Source organism: Macrosteles quadrilineatus, unplaced genomic scaffold (genome assembly GCF_028750875.1).
Source record: "Macrosteles quadrilineatus isolate MER2022 unplaced genomic scaffold, UCM_ALF_1.0 Scaffold_8__2_contigs__length_117827958, whole genome shotgun sequence".
Taxonomy (NCBI): Eukaryota; Metazoa; Arthropoda; class Insecta; order Hemiptera; family Cicadellidae; genus Macrosteles; species Macrosteles quadrilineatus.
Genome location: NW_026542601.1, coordinates 72,019,072 through 72,036,255, shown reverse-complemented (window position 1 = coordinate 72,036,255; position 17,184 = coordinate 72,019,072). Strand labels below are relative to the sequence as shown.

At 36.5% G+C, this 17,184-nt stretch overlaps 1 protein-coding gene across 1 annotated transcript in view; it reads right to left on the bottom strand.

Annotated features, from left to right (window-relative positions):
- LOC128999489 (spermatogenesis-associated protein 20-like) overlaps window positions 1-17,184 on the bottom strand; it is a 28,671-nt gene that overhangs the window by 9,185 nt on the left and 2,302 nt on the right. Inside the window, exons 2-9 of the mRNA XM_054426045.1 lie at window positions 13,045-13,185; window positions 11,256-11,475; window positions 9,778-9,921; window positions 4,135-4,240; window positions 2,656-2,891; window positions 1,803-1,982; window positions 940-1,149; window positions 156-348 (exon numbers count right to left, since the gene is read on the bottom strand). Of these exons, the coding sequence (XP_054282020.1) occupies window positions 156-348; window positions 940-1,149; window positions 1,803-1,982; window positions 2,656-2,891; window positions 4,135-4,240; window positions 9,778-9,921; window positions 11,256-11,475; window positions 13,045-13,185 (1,430 nt within the window). The remainder of the gene's footprint in view (window positions 1-155; window positions 349-939; window positions 1,150-1,802; window positions 1,983-2,655; window positions 2,892-4,134; window positions 4,241-9,777; window positions 9,922-11,255; window positions 11,476-13,044; window positions 13,186-17,184) is intronic.

Here is a 17,184-nt window from a genome sequence, read left to right as displayed (position 1 = left end):
AAAAATTTGTTAAATGATAATGGATTGATTTTTTTACGAATAAAAATTGCCAAAGTATACAACTCCTGAACTAGGACATTGATATGTTTTAAGTGTGCCTTTTACTAAAATTACAAATAACCTTACAACCTTACAAATAACCTTCTGTACCGTACCGTTCCAACTAGTCAATATTTTGTTGTCCAGGTGAGGTTTTGGCCGCAGAAGCCGCTCCTTGTACAGAATCTCCCTGGCAAGTGATAGCTCTGTCTGCACTGTGGTCACTTCTAGACCGAACTTGGCTGCCGTCTGCTGCTCAGTGCTGACCACCATCAGTACGTTCTGATTGGTCAACTCATTGTGAGGGTCCTGCAACCACAGCTCAGAATAATATTGCCTTTCATGAAGGAATTGATTAGCTAGCAGGGGTTACAGGATATTATTAGGTACCTAAGTGCCAAACTGATCCAGAGAGAGAGGAGGATGGGCACTACATCCCCTTCTACTTTGGGAAAAATATACATTAAATCTAAAACTAAAGTAGGAATGAAAGTTTGATTGCCTTTAAGTTATGCCTCCAGACTACCTTAAAATGCAAGTTTACAGTATATTTAAATAATGTTAATTTTTTGAAATTTTCCCTGGGGATGATTCCATACCAAGCTTACAGTTCTCTGTAACACCCTGTGAGATTATTTGAATGCTACAATTTGTAAAAGGATTCAGTGGCTTGGATGCCCCAAAAGGCATAGTTAAAAAAACACTGTGTGATTTGGATTTGGATTTCTGTTGGATTGAGGACAAGTATTAAATTTTTTTCGCATATAGATTTCTGTGAAATTTGTAATGTGAACTACAGATAAAGAGGTTTGACGAACTTTATATAAAAAATATTTGGTTAAAAAAAGCCAAACAACAATGTCATATGAATCAAAAAGTGTAAACAATTTGACCATTTACCTGACTTGGATCAACATTGCCACCCGGCCGAACATTGTAATGATGGCAGAACACCTCAGCCAGCTTAACATCTGGCTTGCCTTCCACTGCCCGACCAAGTAGTTTCGTTACTTCTTCATGAGTCCATACACAGAAAGCTCCTTCTTTCTTTTCCTTGCTGTCATTCGAGGGAAAAGAATCTGCGTCTTCAGCGCTGTAGAATCCCCCATCCTGTGACAGTTGGTTGTTAGTTGAGTTATTTATTGGTGAATATAAACAAAAGTAATTTTTATGTTAACCTATATTAGTTTTCAAGTCAATTCCTTTCATCCATCCATCCACCTAAACTTTTATTCGTGTAACTTACTGTTTCTTCATTTTTATATAAGGTTTAGACCATCAACATTTTAGCTCTATTTACAAAGATCAGTTCATCTACAGTGTTACAAACCTGCAGTACATTTCATCTACAGTTTAGTTTCACCAATCCATAGATTAGTCCATAATACAGTTTTATTCCTATCCTATGACGATCGGCATAATAGTGAGCTTGTCTCCCTTACCTACAATCTGTTTATACACTGATATACTAAGGTATATTTCTATCAACTGATCTGTCACTAAAGGTATATTCTACTACTGTTGAATGGCATGAGCCATGCTACTTTAGCCAAACAGTTAAGGTAGAACCACCCTCACATTTGTCACTGACATTGAGTAACAATGCTGAAAACCCCATTAAAGAAAATTGTCTGTTTAACCCTGGTTAAAACACCAAATAATTTTATAGCCATAAAACTAAAGTTGTTTGGCTACAAAGCAAAGATCCTATCTTTGCATCTCTTTGCTTTGGTCCACAAGCTCATTGTTTACACTGTCTCTACCTTGTGACTCAGGTCCCTAGCCACATAGGCCAGGATGTCCCTCACTGTAGCCTCGTACAAGGGGTCCTTGGTAGCCAGGTAGGCCTGGGAGTACACTACTGCTAGTTGCGCTTGGTCGTACAGCATCTTCTCAAAGTGCGGCACGTGCCACTTCATGTCTGTACTGTACCGAGCGAACCCCTGCCAACCGACCATGACATTAGAGCTTACAGCTGGGATGAATAGTGGTCCTAAGACCTCAAAATTGCATGGATGATCAAACTAGACCTTATTGAAGTCTGAGAAGCTAACCATTAGGCTAGCAACACACACACTGCATCTACAAATCTACTTGGTATGTTACATCTGTTAAACTTAATTTCAGTATAATGCAAAATATGTTACCAAAGTGTATATTTTGTCAGACAAATGCCTAACAATAAATTAAACAAATTTAGTGTGTAATTTTTGTTCTGGGTAGAAGAGTGGATACAATGTTTGTCTTAAAGTTTAAAGTTCTGACTTGATACTGAGATTGATTGGCTTTTGACCTGCTTGCCAATTTCCATTTGGCTACCAAACAGGAAACTTTCTAGTAGGTTGACGTGATGTGACAAGAAGACACATCCTTAAAAAAAGTTATTAATACCATTTGATTAGTCATTCATAAGCATTACACAACTTCTAGTATAGAATGAGGTAAATTTATCTTTTGTGAATAGGCCTACAATTCATTTTAGCTATCTTTCTCAAACTACTAAGGAGGTCTGTATCATAGTTATAACGTGAAGATTTTAAAAACAAATTTCAATCAGATTTCGAATAACTTTAGCATATATTAGCTGCTGAAACCCAGGAAACATTGCAGACTCACCTTTCCCACATGATCGTGTATGCCTCCTCTCGCCATCATTTTTAGCGTGTGCAGCACCATGTCTCGCAGCTTCTTGTTTTTCTCTGATGGCTTACGAGCGAAAACGTGGAACGAGAAGAACAAGTTGCTTGGCTGTGGGAACTTTGGGGCGAGGCTGAACCCTCCGTAGGCCGGCTCATAATGTTCAGCCAGCTGCTCTGTACATAACTCCCAGCACTCCGCACCCGGCACATTACCTGGTCATTGGTTAAGAATAAAAAGTCTGTATGTGTCTTCAATTGAATTCTTTATACGATGTTACATTGTGAAGAACTGTTACAGTATTCACTAAAGCAACCCAGTGGTTACAATCAGTCTCAATCCAGCAATATCTGGACTTATCAGCCCAAAACACAACCATTGAGCTGCTGAGTTGTAATTGATATTGATAAAAAAAATAAAACACACAGCAGATTAAATCAATTTAGGAGTAAGCTTTCTAGTTGTGTGTTACACAGTTTTATAACCTTAAAATTGTACTTCTCCCCAGTAAAGTTTTTTATTCTCTAAATTGTTCATACTTAACGTATTGTATCTGGTTACTCACAAGTGTTTAGGCATAGGGCCTACATATTTCATCGTTATAAGAGAAAAAGGAAAACATTAGATGGACTGGGATGAAACCAGGATTAATTATTTATTTGGAATCTAAGAATATAAAGATAGGCAAAAGCTATTAATTATTATATGTTCACTTAACATGTTAAGTTTAAAGTTAAAGTTTTTTTAGCGAATTTCCAAAATAAGGAATAAGCTATTACCGTAGGTCTCATTGTAAGACCTGGGCCCGGGACCGATTTACTGTTTTGTTTTGAGGTCCCCAGAGGCCACAAAACACCATCCGTTCAAATTCATATATATATGTTTAGGATTTTGATAAAATTTAGTATAAACGTGTAAACCTACATTTATTCAAACGAGTTAACAAACCAGCATGATCATATGATCACATGATCACTATGGAAACAGGGGTTTATGGGGGGTTTTATGGGGTAAAAATTGGTTTTTCCCATTTTTCACCCTGAAAACATAACAATTTGCAATTTCTTTCCAGACCATTTTGTTGAGCTCAAAAAAACAAACAATTGTGTATATTAAAGCGTTTTTTTATGCCTAACGGTTACAGAAAAAAATCCATGTTATTCTTATGGAGAATAAATAAACTGTTGTAGCTTGCTTGTCTATGGACATATTTTTTTTTTAATTTGGAAAATTTGTTTACTTCACTAAGCTATCAATATTTCAATAAAAAAATTGTCTCCCTGTAGCAGCAAACCTACGTACTCATTAAAATTAATGATATTTAAATAGGAAATAAATCTAACAATTTTAAGGGGATAATTTAATGGAATTCCAGCTAGGTGGATGGAATTTCGCTTAATCTGCAGGGTTGCTGCGGCGGGGTTATTCACATTTCCTGTGGAATGTCGTATGACTCACCTGATATAAGGTTTTCAGACATGGGCACCTCGAAGACTGTAGCGTTGCGGATGACCTCAGTAACACTGTCACTCACTCTGGCCCACTGAGCTCTGTTCTCCTTCCACTACATACAATGCTTATTGTGAACAATCAATACTACCCATTAGTAACTGTATGTGAATTAATTTTACTGATAAACCTTCACACAGTTTATGTTCTTTGAGGATAAAACTGTTTAGTGCACTAATGGTAAACAAATGTCTACAAGTGAAGTGACGTCCTCTTTGGTCCTCTTTGGCTGAAAATTGTCAGTAAAATATATTTAATCAGAGCTCTATCTAATGACAGACTCTATCTAATAAAATCTGTTAAAAAAATTAAAAATTTCCAGTCAAAGCATAAATATTTTTGAACCCATAAATGATTGGTTAATGATACAGTAGACTCCCTCTTATCTGGACACCTTTTAACCGGACATCGGTTTAACCGGACTACACTCGGCGGAAATGACATCTCTTTAGCCGGACAATTTTTATCAGCTCATTGGTTTAACCGGACTAGATCGGCAGGAAGTGGGCAGTACTGAAACGTCTGTTCTCGTGGGAAAGATTTGAGACCAGTGATCACGTGTCTTAATACAACGCTCTCCTAAATTTAAGTCGAATATCACGGTAAACAGTCTGTTTTAACGAGTTTTTGGGGACGTCGGTTTAACCGGAAAACCCGTTATCCGGACTGGCCTCGGTCCCGAGGAGTCCGGATAAGAGGGAGTCTACTGTATTTATTTTTAACCCATTCACTTATGATTTTTTTTTACCCGCCTAGGCCAAAACAAACGAATTTGTTGTGGCTAGTTTCATTCATTTCTGATTTAATTTTTTTTCAGGCAACATTTACTATTTATATGCAAGATATTATTATTTTCTTATTCAAAATTAAATGTAGATTCAAAATATATAAATATTTCCCAAAAAAATATAACTATAATTTTTTATTATCTATATAAATAAAATTAGAGTTTTGTCTGTACATTGCTTAGAATAATGAACTTTTTGGTTATTTTTACATTTCATAGGTCAGAGAAACCGAATCAAACCTTATCTCAATTTCTGTCTGTCTGTCTGTCTGTCTGTCTGTCTGTCTATCTGTCATTCTCTTGGTAACGCTAAAATACGCACTTTATTACAACTACTCCTCAATAACTATAGCACTGTCCCGCCTGAAACTTATTTTCCAAATACTATACATATATGAGATGGTTTTAGACGTATTTCATCGAATATGAGACAGTTAGATATTTAACAGTAAACCCTTGAAAATCAAGTTTTTGTCGATTTTTGACGTGGAATTTCTGGAAGCCCATGTTAACCTTATGAGAAATGAAATTATTGAATCTTAACAGCTGTTTCAATTAAACAAGTTGGTTCTGTTCTGTGATGTTCAATAGCATTAAAGTTACAAGGATTACCAACAGGGTGCAGCACTAGCACTATTATTTCTTTTACATTTATGACAACAGCTAATTTGCAACCTGGAGGCGAGTGAGCGTAGCGAACGAGCTAACCTGAAGGCAAGTGAGCGTAGCGAACGAGCTAACCTGAAGGAAAGTGAGCGCAGCGAACGAGCTCCAACATACAGGTGAGTGAGCGTAGCGAACGAACTTCAACCAGGACGTGATTGAGCCATGCAAACGAGATCAGATAGTAAAAATAAAAGTAAGCCTACCGTTATAGGATCGACCGGCAGACACAGAGGTAATTTAACCTTTTATTGATTGTCATACCGATCCGGAACAACAAAAAACAACATAAAATGAAGCTATGTATAATAGTTTGGCCAGCATATCTTAAAATATGCAAACCAACTGCTGTTCGTTATATAAGAAGGTTTCAACTGAATATTATAAGATCCCCGTGCGTAGAACGGGTACACAGCTAGTACCATATAAAAATAAAATAAAAAAATTAAAAAATTAAAAAAAAACTTTTTTATTGGTAATTTTTAGCTACATAGGGCTCATATATGTTTTGGAACTAGTCTATAATACTGTATGACACTTATAAAAACTCACCAAATGTCAAGCAAAGTTCATTTTGGTGTGGTATGCCTTGAAACACTCTGGCATGTGAAGTGCGACAAGGCAGAGCTCACACTCCCATCGGCTGTCACTGCGCTTTCCCTGGGCACTACACACCTTACATCTTCTTGAAGGTGTTTGTTTGACTTCATTTGGAGGAATAGGCCTAGGAAAATGTCCCCAAGTTGCTGCCTGGAGCCTCAGAGGTGTTTCTGAGTTGGATGATCGTCCTCTTCGATTGTACGGTGGCAGTTGTCGCGACTCAAACATTTGCTTGACAAACCTCTCCTTGAACTCACTGAACCCCAATTTTTTTCTGGTTAATTTTTTGAACACTACATAAGAGTTAAAAAGGCCAATGTCCATTATGTAAAAGAAGATCTTCTTGCATCCCTTAGCATACCTCCTCATACTAGGAAACGACGCTAATTGCTGATCCTCGCGGTCAATTCCACCCATTGAACGATTATAGTAGATCACTGGTTCTGGCTTTGTTATAATTTCTTGGGTAACTCTGTCTTTCTTGCCAGTTGATCTTTTGTCAGCTTTTTGATGAAAGGTAGACAAAATGCAAACTTGCTTCTTGTCCTGCCACCTTACTGCTAACATATCGTGGCTATAGGCTGTCTCGTAGTCGCCCAACTTAAGTTTACCCTCTTTGAAGCTCTCTGGCATGTTTGATCTCCACCAGTTAGCTGTTCCAATTACATTGAAACCTATTTGCTTAAGTCTATAGAAGAGAAGAGGTGAGGAGTACCAATTATCAATTGTCAGAGTATGTCCTTTTCCTGCCAAATCTTTTGTCATTTCAACGACTATCGCCTCACTCGTTAACAGCTTTTCCTCCTGTGTAGAATCCCCACTTCCTTCTTCAACCGGTACATTTTCTTTGACTTCAGCTCCAGTATAGATCTTAAATTTAGAACAATAACCACTTCCAGATTCACAACACTTGTAAAACTTTATGCCAAATCTGGCTCTCTTCTTGGGATTAAATTGGACATAGCCCAACCTCCCTCGGAACTTCATAAGACTCTCATCGACAGCTATGTTTTCATCAGGTATGTACAGATGGGAAAACTTCCTGTTCATGTACTCAATAACGTACCTTAACTTCCACAGTTTATCATTCACAGGTTTCCTATTATTGTCTGTAAGGTGGAAAAATGTGGACAGTAGCAAAAAACGGCGGAATGGCATCACTTTACGAAAAAAAGGGGTCTCAGTTACAGCATTAGGCGACCAGTATGATTGTATGGTTCTTTTTTTTACAAGCGACATAAGGACACACAGTGTATAAAAACAAGCCATCTCATCTGCAGTTGTGTCAAACCATTCTGAGTATATAGTTTTTCCTACCCCGCCTGCTTCGTTCTTTTTCTTAATTGTTTCTTTGGCATAATTATTAGTCTCTGTTGCAACATGTTGCCAAAAGTCATTATCAAGAAACGCATTGAAAACATCTAATTCAGAGGGAGCTGAGCCTAAACTTCTAGCCAAACTTGCTCTAACACCAGGACAACCAGTAAAAGGGATTTTATTTATTATATTACTTTCTATGGTACTGGTCCACTGCCAACCCTCCTTTTTCTTCTTTTTTGGTGGAGCTGTATCGTTACTAGTTTGAGTTTTGGACCTTTTAGTAGGCTTAGATGGTTGTGAAATAGCTTTTTTTCCTATAGGCCTACCTCTTCCTCTAGACCTGCCCCTAACAGGTTTACTTTTAGGCCTAGGGTCAGGAAAGCTAGGGTCGTCAGCTTCCTCACTCGGTGTAGGTGAGAGGGCAGGCACGATTGAAGATGCAAGCTGGTCAAATAATTCAGGCCTAATAGGCAAATCTAAATCAGATTGGACATTTGGAGGGGTCATAGGCCTATGCCTGCCACTATCTATATCATTTATAGGCCTAGAGTCAGGGAAACCAGGGTCGTCAGCTTCCTCACTCGGTGTAGGCGAGAGAGAAGGCGCGCTCATACTACCGCGGTATAACCGATCAAGAAACTGGACTGATTTAGGCAATTCTTCATCACGTGATGGAGAAGATACATGCTGATCAAATATTTCAGGCCTACTAGACAAATCTGAATTATATTGGACAGTAAGGGCATCTGGAGGGGTCATAGGCCTAGCATAGCTGCAAGAAGGCTGTTCAAGCAACAACTGGTCACTTTCTAATGGCCTAGGCCTAACACAATTAGTATTATGTTCTGGGGAAACTGTGGTCTCATAATCAATAGGCGTATTAGACTTATTACTCACTTGAATTCTGCTCCCTTCCAAATCATCATCATCACTCCAACCACTCTCCTCAAACAAGTCACAATCACTGTCACTGTCACAATCCCCTATAAGTTTTATGATGTCACTTTCATCTAACTCTTTTCCACATTCATCCACGAATACCAAGTTATTTTGAAGACTCATCGTATTATACAAAAGCTTTTCAATTGAATAATATAGTAAAACAAGATACTGTAGCTCAATCTTTATCACGACGAAGTGAAACACGACATGATAGGCCTAATAACTCAGTCATTATAACGACGAAAAAGTAAAATACTGATAAAAACTTACACTAAGTAAATTCTATAACTTATTTTATAAGATAACTACACTTTTCAATAAAATAATAAAGTAAAACAAGGCTCTAACACAATGTTTACATCGTCGAAGTAAACACAACAACGTATCAGCTGTGAAACCAGAGTAGACGTCGTCAGCTGCTAAGTTGCACCATTTCAACTTCAGTTTTTTTGCCGATTGGACTGGACTGAGATGACGAAAATATAACCAAAAGAAAGCCTGGAAATCATAGAACAAGAAGCATATGCGATCTATTGGATTTCTGGGGAACTAACTCGGCACAAACAGGTTTTAATAGCGGACGGCGATTCGCCGTCGCTTCACACAATGGCTAACGGGAGCGCGACGGCGGATCGCCGTCGTTGTAAGCGAAGGGGTTAATAAAGATTCTTTACCATGACTATTTTAGATTAGATTTCTATCCCTTTTTACTTTCCCTTATACATATTTGGCCTATATGGAGAAAGTATTGTTTTTGTCAAAATGTTTGAGTCAGATTTTTGGGTAGAACCAAAAAAGTGGTTTTCGAAGTGATGTCTGTATGTGTGTGTGAGCACCCTAAATGTGAACAGACTACAGTATATCTATGATTTGATTTTGATTAAATTTTGTATGTGTGCACTAATCCATGGTATCACTAGGCGTTTATTTTTTCCATTGTTATGAAATTTTGTTTTTTAATGGTGATTATTCTATAAAAACCCATGTAATAGCAAAAAAATCTCATTAAAAAAACTACTAGGACAATTTAAATAAAATTTAGTATAGGCCTATTTCTGTCCTTTAAATCCTAAAAAAATGCTGCCTAAAGCTGTAAAAATTACAGTTCAAAAGTGATTGCATTTTTTATTTTTATTTTCCCAATAAAACTCACAGTAACTTCCTCCACTTACTCATTACCATTGTATTTGTCTAGTTGATGGGAGAAAGTGTCTGTAAACTGATACTGATTATTTGAATAAACTAACCAAATAATCTACAGGAGCCTACATAAATCTCACCTCTTTGGCCCATTTTAGCAGTTCACTCTTGAACCCTCGTCGACCATATCGATCTTCCGGGGGATAATACGTCCCGCCTGACACTGGTTTCAGGTCTGGCTTGAGAAACACACTCATTGGCCACCCTCCACTACCAGAACAGGCCTGTCAACAGAAAACAAACCAAGTTATCGACAAGATTTATCTTCATTGCATCATTTCTTTTACCCAACGAATTTTGAAGTTGAGTTTTGGTCTCAGCTTGTTGTAAAGCAGGCCTAACAAATTATTTAGTAATGATTTTTGTAACAAATAAGTTGAGCAGCAGGATTATCTTACTTACGAAAATAGATGAAAATGTGCAAATAAACCTAGATGGTAGTGTCTTTCTATGTTTCATATACTAGACCGTGTACTCTTCTTCCTCCTTCCACGACCATCAAGAACATAGAATGACACTGATACTGAAGAAGGAGCAAGTAGCTCAAAAAGTTCTATGTGTCATGTGTTTATTTCTGTATTTTCACCTATTTTCGTCAATAAGGTGAGCCAGTTGTTAAACCTATCCACTACAAAATCCTTAAAAATACCCTGGCCTAAAGTCATCTTGACCCAAAACTTCATACTTATAGATAGTAAGTAATACAAGGTGGCAAAAAAGTCCTGGGTCAGTCATATATTAATAAAAAATAATAAAGAAAGAGCTAAAAAACTTGAAGCAAAGTTATTGAACATAAATATTATTTCAACACATTAATCAGTGATACGCTACCTCCTCAGCAGGATGAGCCGCTAGGAGTCAGAAGAAAATCTTGGTGTAAGCATGTAAGCTTAGGTTGATATGCTCATCAAATTAAAGGTTGTTATGAGAAGAATAACCGAGTAAAACCGTTCTTATTCTAGCGGGCCGCTCCCATAGCAAAGTAATTATTACTTGTATTTGCATCATTATGAATGGCTACCGTTCCCCTATGGAGGTAGCATATCACTGTATGTGTTAAAATTTGTCCGAGTCCCTCAAATGATGCGCTAGAATTGTGTGAAGTATTTCGCTTAAAACTAACTTGATAAAGTTAATTAGGCCTACATTTTAACATTTTGTTTAAAGATAATCACAATTACAGATCATTCTGAATTTTAACCTACTGCTATTATTACCTTTACAACTAAAATTATGATATCAGCTATTATAAATCATATTCATGTTTCATATCAATCAAATTGGAATCAACTCAACTGAAGCTAGTCAAGAAAAAATATCAGACAACTGAATAAAGGTGAGAGGTACAATGCGCTTGCATAAGAGAGTACAATTTTGGCTAGTTATTGTGATGACTTCCATTCATCATTCATGACAAATTTATGTGTACTACTTTTTTTATGTTTTACCAGTTGTTAAAGCTGCAGGTGAATTTATCATTTTTCGAGGTTTAAAGTCTAGCGTAAACAATAACTTATACAGTACAATGTAATCTAACAGACACAAAAAAAGTTTATACCTGAACAAACGTCATGTAAACCTTATCCACATCAGGTCGTTCTTCTCTGTCAACCTTGATGTTGACAAAATGTTCATTCATGACTCTGGCGATATCTTCGTTCTCAAACGATTCTCGTTCCATCACATGGCACCAGTGACAGGTAGAGTAGCCGACAGAAAGAAAGATTAGCTTGTCTTCCTTCCTTGCCTTCTCGAAGGCTTCTTCTCCCCATGGATACCTGACAGCAAAATTGGCACATAACAATGGGAAAAGATTTGCTTAACAAAAGTGTATTTTCCAAAAGGAGAATATTTTCAAAACGCTAGTTACATTTTAAAGTTCAAGGTGTCAGGCATAATAACAAAAAAATTAGGAAAATTTATATTTATATATTTTTTCATCCCAAGTTCAAGAACTTTTCTATATTACATTAACTTTTTGCTGTATTCTTGAGGAAGATATTTGTGTGTCACCCTAATGCATTTTGCCAGCTTCTGTGCAGTTTTTAAAGGGTCTTCTTAAGCTCTCTTCTTATCACCAAGCACTATAACAGTATATGTGTTTATTGAGATATTTACACACATGAGATCACTCAAATTGCAGTCAGGTTAAAAAAAAACCCGATGACGGACACATGGCGGAGTCATGACTGGAAGACTTTCTTCCACTATTTCATTCCTTGGATTGGGAGTGTTTGTTGGCATTTAAGCCGTTTGATAAATAGGTGAATTAGATAAACTCCAATAAACTCCTACCTACCCTCAACTATCGAGCGATTTTTGCTCGACCCGACAGTAATACGAGTGACCGTGAGTGTGTTTGATAATATTTCTGAAAATAAAAAATAGGCCTCTAGTGTTAGTGATAAAAAGATAGGTAGCTTAAGAAGACCCCCTGAAGATGTCATACAAGCTGGCAAAATGTATAGGGTGACACATAAACATCTTACTCAACAACACAGGCAACAACAAAAAAGGTAGTAAATAAATTATGTTTCAAATTTGCAGAATATTTCTTTCACCTTATTGTTCTTAGAACACAACCCCTGAATATGTCTGGATCTTGCTTTGCCACATCTGAATAATTAGAAAATTGATTTGCAATTAAAATAATAATTAAGAGGCTTTAACAAGAAAATCTTAAGAATGCAGACTGATAAAAATAAGAGTAGTTACTAGTTGGAGTGTTTACATTAACGTGGAATGATATTTTTTTAAAGGGTTATTTTATTTTTTCATGACTTTCTATACCAATTTTGTTTTGTAGGTAATTGATAACAATAATAACTTATGTCAATGCCAGAAAGAGTTATTCAATAGAGAACAAAATTGTATTATATTCAATATTAAAATCTACAGTAAGAATATTGCATTAATTGCAAACATTAAAAAATGCAAAACGTTATTAGCTATACCTCTCCTGCCTAACATCACATTGGAACAAAGGACTGCAGTTTCATAATGATCAAAATAACCAAACGGAATCATTGATTAGGGTCACCAAGTAATCAATTCTTTGATAAAACAGTACCGTACGGTTGAATTATATTGGTCTATCAATCCCAATTATTGTTTCGCACTATACTTTGATGGTTTGGGGGTATAATAATGAAAATTCAGCCAAATACACATCAAATTAAGATTGACACTAATTACTGATTTAAGTCTATTGTTGATAAAAGTTGATAATTAATAAATAAGTTTAAATTTCATTTTACTAGCTTTTACATTTAAGCTAGCCTATCAATACATTTGTCATATTTTAGCTGCAAGCACCATCATCATGTATACATTTTCTCTAAACATACCAGTCTACAGGGTTGTGTGCATGTTGAAGTAAATAAGGAGACTTGGAGTCTTTCAGTCTGTTTGTATGCTTCGGTTTTATATCAGGGTCTACGCTGGCGGCCATCTTGGTGCCAAAATCTCTGTCGTGAGTGGTATACGACCTGTAAAATTTGTTGTTCCTTAGGAAACAAAAAAAAAAAAAAATATTCCAGAAGCAATTGCAATTTTTACAGTTTGATCACAGACTGGGCGTATTTAGAGTAATTCTTTATCAGCACATGATGAGGTTAATAATGTTGATCGAGGTTAACAGTTAGAATGTACAAGAGATATTAAGACTTCAGTATGAGAGGGACTTTTAATAGGTGTTACCATGAAAGTGTTGATCTTGCTGTTCACAGTATATTCTTTCAAAGAACCACAGCCTTAACTTGACATAAAAATTATTTTTTTCTCAATAAGTTATAACATTTTCTAACTTGATCACTTTAGCTTTAGCACAGATAGTATTTTTAATTCTTCAATACAGGATTTTGGTAATGCTCACCATGCTCTGCTATGGATACCGTTTAGCCAAATATTGCTGAACTATCCCCTTTGCTATTCGGAATAAGAGCACAAAACCCACAATGTTGATTATTTGTGCTAATAATGACTAAATTCATATTAATTTCATCATCAATATAGAATTCAAAATTGCCAATAGAGAAATTGGCAAATTTGAAATCCAAATTTGAAATAGAGAAATTGAAATCCACTGGAATTTCAGCTCAAAACTAAATGGTTAACTTTAATGGGTTCATAACCTTCCAGGGTCCTGTACCTTAATTTAACTTAACTTAACCTTTAAAATTGTTCTCGTTTGAAAACAGTGCATCTGTCTCTGTGGCACTCACTTCAATCGGGAACAGCTGTAAAAGATCAAGCACTAATGAACAATATTATGCTGCATACATTCCTAATCCAATACAATGCACTGGATTTGCTGTAGGATGCCACCGCTTACAGGTTTACCTCATAACAGACAGGTCTCGTCAAACTGTAACAGTGTCTTTCTACTTGTGACAACGAAGGCTCGTCGAACAACCGAGAAGGGTTGATTGGGCCGGACATTAATATGTTAACTGCATAATCAGGCATATTTTACTAGGCATTAACTTAAGACCCCGTAAAACTGAATTAACATAAGGTACAAATTTATAACTAAGGTATCTTGCAGAATAGCTATCACAATAAAAATATTGATGAGAAAATTAATTTAGGCCTACCTATCATTTAAATCTTATTAACTAGCTTACGTTCTACATCAAACCTAGCATAGGCTAATTAGGCTATTGACTTTTGCCCTTCGTCAGGAAGAAATGAGGAATTGAACATTTCTTTGTTTATATGGACTGCAGAGTAGAAGCAGTGGAAGATACACAGGCCCAGTGCCCAATAAAATTAACTCTTTTGAAGCATAGCCTAATGTTACTTTAAAAAGGCCTAAGCTTAACTTAGCTGTACAGCTAAATACTCAGCTTGAAGCTGTATAAGTAACGTAGTTCAATCCCACTGTTAACAAGCAACAGTCCTGTACATTTTTCGGAAACACATAATGTTCAGACCATAATATCGCAAATTCAGATCCATAAGAGGCGGTTTGGGAGCTCTCGCCCAGCGTTAGAAGCGCCTAACTTTAGTACGCGGGTCAAAAACCAGGCTTAGGAGCTCACGCCTAAGTTGTAATGGTTGTAGAGCAAGTATAATCTTGACTAAGTCGCAGTGCAGCTAGATGGTCAGGGAATTGCAGGGAATTTAGGTTTTTGGGCTCGCAACGGCCACTGCCTCACTTGATCGTCAACAAAAACAGTAGATGAACAATTATTGATGATGAATACAATTATATCTTGGTAGGCTATATCAATTATGGCTAATTAGTAGCCTATTAGATATACGGTGTAGGTTTCTGCAGCAAAATTGTAGTGTGTTTAACATCTCACTGACTGAAGAACCGTATACTATTATAAAGACGAGAAGGTGTCTGTCTCTGTTTGCATGAGCTAAACTAAAACACAAAAACTACTGAACCAACTGGGTTTAAATTGGACAAAAATAAAGCTAAAGCTCCGATAATATATATAGAACTATTCCTACTTCGATATGGAAGGACTCTGCCCAGTGGGCTTTCAAAGTTCAGAGGAGAGAGTTTTAAAAGTAAATATTTATTGGTATGGCAACAAATAGCAAACTCATAACCTTTAAAATGTAAACTAAAGATTGGTCATTTAAGATTGGTATTACAAGGAAAATTGCGTGAAGCTACAAGATGGCTCACAGACCGCTCCGGCGATGGAGTACTCACACCTGACGATATCCTTCCTGATGGTCAAAATGTTTTTCAAGTTTTAAAAAATAAGCACCCAAGTCAAATGGTTCCGAATGACAATACCTTTCTAGCTCATGAGAACTTACCATTGATGGTAGATTTACACATATCCAGTGACCACATAGAAAAGATGGCTAGATGTTTGAATAGAAGTGCTGGCCTTAGAGGAACCAATGCTGATCAATGGAAGAATATGTTGCTGCGCTATGGAGCACATAGAACTCGTTTACGGGAAGCAGTTGCATCGTTAACTCGATGGATCCCAATTGGGATAGTAAACTGGAACTCGATCAGAGCTCTGTTAGCTAGAAGAGGATTAGCCCTGAACAAATACGCTGGTATTCGTCTTATAGGAGTTGGGGAAGTTTTGCAGGGATTATGTTGCAAAAACCATGGCTTTTGTAACAGGGACGATGTTCAAGAAATATGCGGATCTGACCAACTCTGCGCCGGAACGAAAGCTGGAATAGAAGGTACTATACATGCTATGACAGACCTATTCAATGAAAATAACCAAAATTGTATTTTACTTGTAGATGCTTCAAATGTGTTCAACACCTTGAGCAGGCCTTTAACTCTGTGGAATGCTAGGGTGCTTTGGCCTCGTTGTGCTAGTTTCCTATTCAATACATACCAAGGCTATGCAACCATTATGTTTAGAGGAAGCAATAAAATCATCCTTAGTCAAGAAGGAACCACTCAGGGAGACCCCTTAGGCATGCTAATGTATGCAATTGGCATATAACCTTTGGTAAAAAAACTAAAAAGCCTAAATTGGAAGCAAAACTGGTAGGTACGCTGATGATTCTGCATGTTTCGGTGAAACACTCAAAGTTAGAGAAGTTTTTTCATAACTCTTTACGTGTTGAAGGGCCAAAATGGGGGTATTACCCAGAACCCAAGAAAAGTGTCTTGATAGTAAAACCTGAATATAAAGAAAAAGCAGAAGAATTTTCAGAGACCTTCAAGTGAAAATTGTAACATCGTACAGGTTTTTAGGAAGTATTATTTTTAGCTCAGAAGAAAAGAAGGAATTCGTGAAAGAAAAAGTAAAATAATGGGTTGATTGTATAAAGAAATTTAGCATAGCTGCACATAAAAGTCCTCAAGCAGCGTATACTGCCTTTACAAAGCCTTTACAAAATGAATGAGCACTTCTCCAAAGAGTAACAGAGGGATTTAGTGAAGAGTATGAAGATTTAAAAACTGCCATTACATCACCATTTCACTCCCAACCTTTTTGAACAAGAGATTACTGAACTTGAACATGACTTGTTCTCTTTCCCTACTCGTCTTGGAGACCCGACCAAGAACGATGGTATTTCATTTTCAAACATCAAAACAATGTACAGAAAAAAATGGACAACCGTTAAAGATTAATGATCATGTATCAACTCTAAAAGCTGTAAAAAAAAGAGAAAACTAGAAAAAGACACTTTGGCTAAAGCAAATAATGAACGAATTATGCAATTACTTCCTGAAATTCAAAAGAAGCCAATAATTATAATTGAGCCTTTATTTTATTATTTTATGCATGTACCTAATTTGTCTTACCAATATAAATTGATTTGTATTAGGGAATTATCAATACAAAATTATGGTCTTAAAATGTAAACAAGCAGAACTATCAATACAAATGCACATTCATTTCACAATTCCACACAGTTGATTAAAACAAACTTAATACGTACCGGTACTAAAATTATATTTTATATGGAATAAGTCATTGATAAAAGAAATTATTCATTGATGAAATAATTTGGATTCTATAACCGTCACTGTATCAACCTTG